General features: G+C 51.8%; 1 protein-coding gene across 1 annotated transcript in view; it reads right to left on the minus strand.

Annotated features, from left to right (window-relative positions):
* Nucleotides 1-7,500, minus strand: part of lrrtm4l1 (leucine rich repeat transmembrane neuronal 4 like 1) — a 73,128-nt gene that overhangs the window by 35,626 nt on the left and 30,002 nt on the right. The window contains 2 exon segments of the mRNA XM_062554807.1: nt 3,101-3,459; nt 3,494-4,780. Of these exon segments, the coding sequence (XP_062410791.1) occupies nt 3,101-3,459; nt 3,494-4,780 (1,646 nt within the window).

Raw genomic sequence — 7,500 nt, forward strand, 5'->3', positions numbered from 1 at the left:
TACAGCACGGAATACTTAGTTTGTGTGAACCCAGAGAATTCAGAATCACATTTCAATTTCCTCTGCAGGTACGTCTGGCAAATCCTCAATTCAGAGTGATTTCCAAAATTACAGAAAACCAAGGAACCGATCAAATCTTTTGGCATGGGGTTGGGCTTTATACGATGACAGACAGGAAGGAACGTATACTGAGGAGCAGTGTTGAACACAATCAACACCTACACTTATGCTGTCTCGTCTACAGTATGACATGGACTTGGGTAAACAACTGCATTTTGAAGCCTTGGTTTATAATAGAGATGTGTTTGTTGTACTTCTAAAAAAGTATCCTCTTATCTAACTAAAGTATCCTCTTATCTAATCCAGAAATCTAATCTGGAAAATGGGCTAATATCCCAAAAAGTGTTGGCGTGTTCCTTTAGCTTTACTGAACTTTTGAGAATCATCTGGTGATAGCTGTTTTCTGAACTCTTACACCACGGACCGGTTTCCTATTTAAAGCGGCATTCACTCCAAGAACGATAATGATAACGATAACTATAACCATAATGATAAAAGCATCCACACTGACCAACAATAAAAAAGTCTCTCCTTGTGTTATAGTAATGAATGTGATGGCTAAAATGTGATGGGTTCTGGATTGGCATATAGCTTTTAACTGTTCTCAAAATCGGTTTAAAAATGATCCCATGATATCGTTCTTCATGTCGTTATCGTTATCGTTTATGTGTGAACATCGTCATTCATATTATCAAGAGCGAATTGTTTATACAGTAGTTATCGTTTCAGTTATGGTTTTTGGTGTGAAGGGCCCTTAAAACCTGGTCTGGGACTAAAAGATGGAGATCTTCATTGATGAAGTTAAGTCTCACTTCTAAAAGAAACGGACCCAACAGTAACACTGTACAGTGTACTACATAGTACAGTGCTGTAGAGCACTAGAGTGCACACTCAGACGTATGCGTCCTTACGGCTGGCACACTTAATTCACCTGTTGAGGAAAAAACTACTGATTGAGGCACAAGCCTGAGACACACACCCTGAGACACACACACATACACACACACATGCACGCACACACGCACACACACACACACACACACACACACACACACACACACACACACACACACACACACACACACAGACACACAGACAGAAATAGAAATGTCGGTAGAGGCAGAAAGAAAAAGAGGGGGTGGGAAAGAAAGAGTGAACACAGAGAGAGGAGACGAGAGCTGAAGAGCAGTCTTCCTCTGACTCGCTTGTGTTTCAGTAAAATGGAGCCTGAGCCACCGCAGGTTGAAACCCCATTATTCTCAACTGAGCTGCTGCTTACATGCATACAGTACATACCCCTTTCAGCTCTGTTCTCGCACAGACAGGCAGCAGGCATGCAATCACACGTAAAAGCCAACAAAGTTCACATGAAAGATACGCGCAGTGTTGGCCGTGCACAACCTTCACCACCTCCATGCGCCTGAGCCCCAACAGCAGTCTTTATTCTACACAGTGAACAGCGCTGCCAGAGAGAGAGAGAGAGAGAAGGAGGGAGGGAGGGAGGGAGGGAGGAGGGGGAAGGGGGAGAGAAGGAGGAGGGGAGGGGGAGAGTGGGGGTAGAGAAGAGATGTGTCTTAAGAGAGGGAGAGAGCGAAAGATAGAGATGGAGGGAGAGGGGGGGGGAGGGAGAAGGGAGGAGAGAGAGGAGGGGGGTTAGAGACGAGCATGTTTTCCTAACAGAGGGAGAGAGAGAAAGATAGAGAGAGGGAGACAGAGAGAGAGAGAGAGACAGAGAGAGAGAGAGAGAGAGAGAGAGAGAGAGAGAGAGAGAGAGAGAGAGAGAGGGAGACAGAGAGAGAGAGAGAGAGAGAGAGAGAGAGAGAGAGAGAGAGAGAGAGAGAGAGAGAGAGAGAGAGAGAGATAGAGAGACGTCATGTGTCTTCCTGAGCTGTTTGGCTGACAAGTGAGCGGCACGTGCAGAGAGGGGGAGTGAGACTGATTTGGGCCAGATCAGCATCAGGACCGCGACCAGGCCCATTCCAAAGTCTCAGCCTCCATCTGAGGTAGTGTGCCAAATAGAAAGTCACAGTTCAGTGATACACACGCACACACACAAATACACACACACACACACACACACACACAAACAAATGCATTATGAAGTGCAGCAATGCAACGCAGTTTTCTGAACCTGGGTTAGGTACAGTTGACTCTGGGTTTTCAGGCTCAACTCAAACCGATGCCATTAGAGGCTTTTCAACCCCACGGTCTCCCACGTCTAGCCTTCTCATGGCCCTTTTCCGCTAACACACTGCTAGTGCTAGTGCCAGTTAGAGTTGTGCTGTTCTAAGTTCTATGTTCTAAAAACCTGATTTGATTCTAAAGAGACAACATACTGTACCTATGATACTGTATGTCCGCATTGTTTATGTAACAATGTACAATTCTGTAAACATCTTTTGCAGCTACTAGCTGTTAGTTAGTTAGTTACATTGACATTACCCATGCGAGCAAATGTTATAAGTTAATAATTGCAAAAGCAACACCGATTTGAGAAATTATCATCTATGTTTTCATGGGCAATGATTTCTGACCAACAGCTAGCCAACAATTTGTTTCAGTAGTTGTTGTCACAGTGATTTAATTGGTCTTGTTGGCCTCGCTGGCCTAGACAAGAGTTGGTGTCACTCTACAACCAGTTTTTCTGGCCAGCTGCCCTTTGGCAGGCAAGGTGCATAAAATAGGTTTAAAAAATAGGTACTGACTCTGAACTGCCTGAAATGGCCCTGGTTGTGGCCCTGTCTTGGGGGAGATGGGGAGAGACTTAGAGGAGGGAAAGCGTGGGGGCCTCACACAGTGAATGGCTACGCTAAGCTAAGCCGACCAGCAGAGCCAAGGGTGCTGGTCCCCCACTCCAGAGGTGTCCAGACACATGCCTGATGCAGATGATTTACCTCTCGCTCCATTGCGCCACACATCTCTGACTGTTTGATTTGGTTGCCTAGGCTGCGTTTGAGGAAGATGATGAAGAGGAGGAGGTGGAAGAGGTGGTGGTGGAGGAAGAGGAGGAGGAGGAGGAGGGAGGAGGAGGGGGTCATACCTCGCATTCCCTCGAGCCCGAGATGGTGCACGTGCACGCGCCCGTGCCCCCGTTGGCCAGCACGTCCATGCTCTCGGGCGCAGCGGCCGGGTTGTAGCTCATGTAGTACTCCTGGAGCTGGGAGCTCAGGTTCTGCTCCGGCTCCGGGCTCTTTTTCCGCCGCTTGCGGCCCACGGCCGCCCGCTGCTGGAACAGACGCGCCAGGCCCGGCAGCCGCTTCCAGAACACGTACACCACCGTGGAGACGAGCGAGACGGAGAAGAACAGCGCCACGCTGCCCACCACCACCTTGTGGAAGGAGATGCGGTCGGGCTCCCGGGGGGGGGAGAGTCAGCGGGAGGCTCTCGGGCGAGGGGGTGCTGCGAGGAAGAGGAGGAGGAGGAGGGGGTGGACGACGAGGGGCGCGCTGGTCTGATCCGCTGCGGCTCGGGGCGTTCGGCTGGGGGAGCGGCGGCGGCGCCATGGGAGGTCTGGGGGTCGGGGTGGCAGGGGGCCGCAGGGGGGCAAGAGGGCTGGTGTAGGGGGTGGTCGGCTCAGGGGTGGGTTCGGGCGTGTCGGGCTCTATGGCCGGCGGGAAGGTGGTGCTCTCGTAGAGCTCCGTGTCCTCGCAGTCGGCCAGGTACCGCGTGGCCTCCAGAACCTTCTCCCCCTGCAGGTGCTTGGGCGTGCTGCAGATGATGCTCGTGTCCTTGGTGCCGCGGAAGTTGCGCAGCCAGTTGACCAGCGGGCAGATGCCCGGGCCGCAGTCCCACGTGTTGCCCGCCAGGCTGATGGCGGTCAGCGAGTCCCAGGCCACCACCGTCTCCTGCGACACGTTGGCCAGCTTGTTGGACTCCAGGTTGAGCACCTGCAGGTTGGGCAGGCACTGGAACACCACGGGGTCCAGCGCCTGGATCTCGTTCCCGGAGAGGTCCAGCTTCTGCATGGTGTGCCAGGCCCAGGGCAGGCCCTGGTTGACCCCGCGGATCCGGTTCCACTGCAGGTAGAGCGCGCGCAGGTTGGTGAGCCGCGGGAACAGGAAGAAGTTGATGCGGGAGAACTGGTTGTGCTCCAGGTGCAGCTCCATGAGGCGCGACAGGCCCAGGAACATGGTGCGCGTCAGCACGCGCAGCCGGTTGTAGCCCAGGTCCAGGAACTCCAGGCTGCGGCACTCCAGGAACACCCGCAGCGGCAGGTCCCGCAGGAGGTTGGAGCGCAGGTGGAGGTTCTGGAGCTTGCGCAGGCCGTGGAGCAGCCCGGGCGGCAGCGACTCCAGCTTGTTGTAGGACAGGTCCAGGCTGCGCAGGTTGGGCACGCCGTGGAAGGTGGCGTTGTGGAGCTGCGAGATCTGATTGGTGCTCAGGACGATCTCCTTGATGCGCCGCAGGCCCTGGAAGGCGCGGCTGTCCACCTGGGCGACCTGGTTGTGGTCCAGGTAGAGCCACAGCAGCTGGTTCAGGTGCGCGAACTGGTAGGGCAGCAGGGCGTGCAGCTGGTTGGAGCGCAGCGACAAGCCCTGGCAGCCCACCGAGATGTTCTCCGGGACCTCCGGGAAGGCCAGCGAGTCGCAGTGGACGATCTTGCCCTCGCAGCGACAGCTGACCGGACACGAGCGCTCGCCGGACGCGGGCCGCAGCAGCAGCAGGCTGAAGAGAGCCTGCAGCAGGACACACAGCAGTTGCTGCCTCACCGTCACAGAACCTGCCGAGGACACACACACACACACACACACACACACACACACACAGGGCATGTCATCAGTGGATCACAAACGTTTCCTGCCATTCCTTACTTAGGAGTGAGCACTTGTCCCCCATCACCTCAACAAAACGGTCAACAACGTTAAAACATTATTTTCAGACTATGGTTCCACATTATATTACATTACATTACATTACATTATATTACAATACACCGCACGTCACATCATAAGAAACCTGTCGCATGGCAGGAAACAAAAAATGTCACACAACAGGAAGGACGTGCATTCTACCACACTCCAAGGAACATATAGACACACACACACACACACACATACACACACACACACACACACGCACACACACACACACACACACGCACACGCACAAATCAAGTCAAACCACATGAAACACAGACACACACATATCCACATCCAGTCAAATCAAAGGAAACACACACACACACACACACACACACACACTAGTCAAACCAAAAGAAACAATCAGTCACAGCAACACTGTTCTGTCACAGGAAAAGCCCAATCAGAAAGCAAGTCAGTCAGACCCCCCTCTATAAGACACAGGAACCATCTCCCCGAGCCTGCTGAGAGTGCTAGTGACACAACACATCAGAGGAGGCAGCCTGTGCCTTAACGGCGCCTCGTCGCTCAGATTCCCTCCGATTCCCAGAACAAAGCGCTCGGCAGCCTGTCCTCCCTCAGGGAAGGTCTCCAAAGGTACAGCGCAGAATTGGTTCAGTCTATTATGGCAGAATACTTAATGCCACATATGCTGGACGATAATGAATTCCGTCGGCTGGTACGATGGTATAAATTACGGGATCTCCTGAGTTAACTTGACAAGGGCGAGGAGGGGGTAGGTCATTTTTTTTAGAGTAAATATCAGCCCACCACCTGCAGAACATGTCTGCTTTGAAGAGAGAGCGTTCAGCTCTTTTTTCTTGTCTTCATTCATTGTAAACTTTAATGTCATGTCTGAAATGAATAATGGAGGATCAAATAGTCTTTGCTCAGTGGCTTGTCTTGGCGCGTGTGAGGCGTTGCCTCAACGGAAGCTCGGCCTCGATGAAACAGTGTGAGATAACAACGCGAGGCTGTGAGCTGTGGACAGAGGAGAGTGTTTGCTCTGCTGGCTCATCTCAGTGGCGTGGTTCACACAAACAGGCACGGACCATTTTTCCTTAAAATTACATCCATCCGAGCGACGCGCCGCAACGCGACCAGCCGTACGCCCACCCGTGATAACTGGGCTTTATAAATGATTGTCTTGCGCTTTCCGTCCCAGCCGCTGTAATCAAAATAAAAAATGGCGGCCCCACCCCCCCCCCCCCCCCCCCCGGGAACATTCACAAAGCCAGCCCTTAACTAAGCTGTCTTCCCACTACCACTGCCGTCTGATTCGCCTCGCCTGGCCCGTGTTTGCTGTGCTACTGTTCGGCAATCAGCGTGGTTTCCGCCGCCAATTACACGGCTGAACTCGGAGCTGCGGCTCTTTATTCGCACGGACGCCCGCTGACGCCCGCTGCCTCAGAGCATGTTTCAGAGCAAGGAAATGACTGTGTGTACACCGTGTGTGTGTGTGTGAGAGAGAGTGTTTGTGTATGTATGAGTGTGTGTGTGCATGTGTGCCTGCTGGCATAGGTCTAGGTGTATATGTGTGTGTGTGTGTGTGTGTGAGTGTGTGTGTGTGTGTGTGTGTGTGTGTGTGTGTGCACATGTGTGAGTGCGCACGTATGTGTGAGTGTGAGTGTGTTTGTGAGAGAGTGTGTGTGTGTGTGTGTGTGCCTACTGGCATAGGTGTGTCTGTGTCTGTGTGAGTGACGGTGGGGGGGCCAATGATCAGAGCCAGCAGTGGTACGACCATCATCTCGCTGTGGGCCACATGCCGATTGAGGCGGCGGGGAACGCAATCAACTGCACAAACAAACAGGAGTCCCGACGTAGGCGAGGGTTGACGCAAGTAAACGCACAACAGCGAACGACAGCTCACCTGCTTCTGCACTGGCTCCAGCTGGACCTGTGTCTATTCCGACGTGTGTGTGTGTGTGTGTGTGTGCGTGTGTGTGTAGAAAAAGTACTGGCCTCATTACAACTCAGCACCAGTACCTCAGGCTAATGATACTATCAGATTTGGTCATTTGTTCTTTATATAAAACTGGCTAGTATTATGGGATGCTGTGTGCATAGCTTTAATAACGGTGTATTGCCATTGTTTAAGCTATGAGTCATTTTGAAATGTTATCTCAACTAGCATACCAATTATGGTATGTGTTGCTATTCATCTCCATATATTTATGTGGCTTTATGTGTGTGTGTGTGTGTGTGTGTGTGTCCCTTTGAGAATATGATAAATTAGAGCTATTCTGTAAATACACATTATCTCACCCTGGTAAGGTGAAGAGCTCTCCTGTCTCTCCTTCTGTCACTACACACACACACACACACACACTCACACTCACACACACACACACACACACTCACACTCACACTTACACACACACACACACACACACACACACACACACACACACACACACACACACACACACACACAGACACACAGACACACAGACACACAGACACACACACACACACACTCTCTTTTTCTCTCACTTACTCACTTTCCCTTGTCAGTTATGCTAATAGCACGCTATCCACTCCGCAATCAATCAGTGTAGTGCCGTAGGACTACCACTACCTC

Source organism: Sardina pilchardus, chromosome 14 (assembly GCF_963854185.1).
Source record: "Sardina pilchardus chromosome 14, fSarPil1.1, whole genome shotgun sequence".
Classification (NCBI taxonomy): domain Eukaryota; kingdom Metazoa; phylum Chordata; class Actinopteri; order Clupeiformes; family Clupeidae; genus Sardina; species Sardina pilchardus.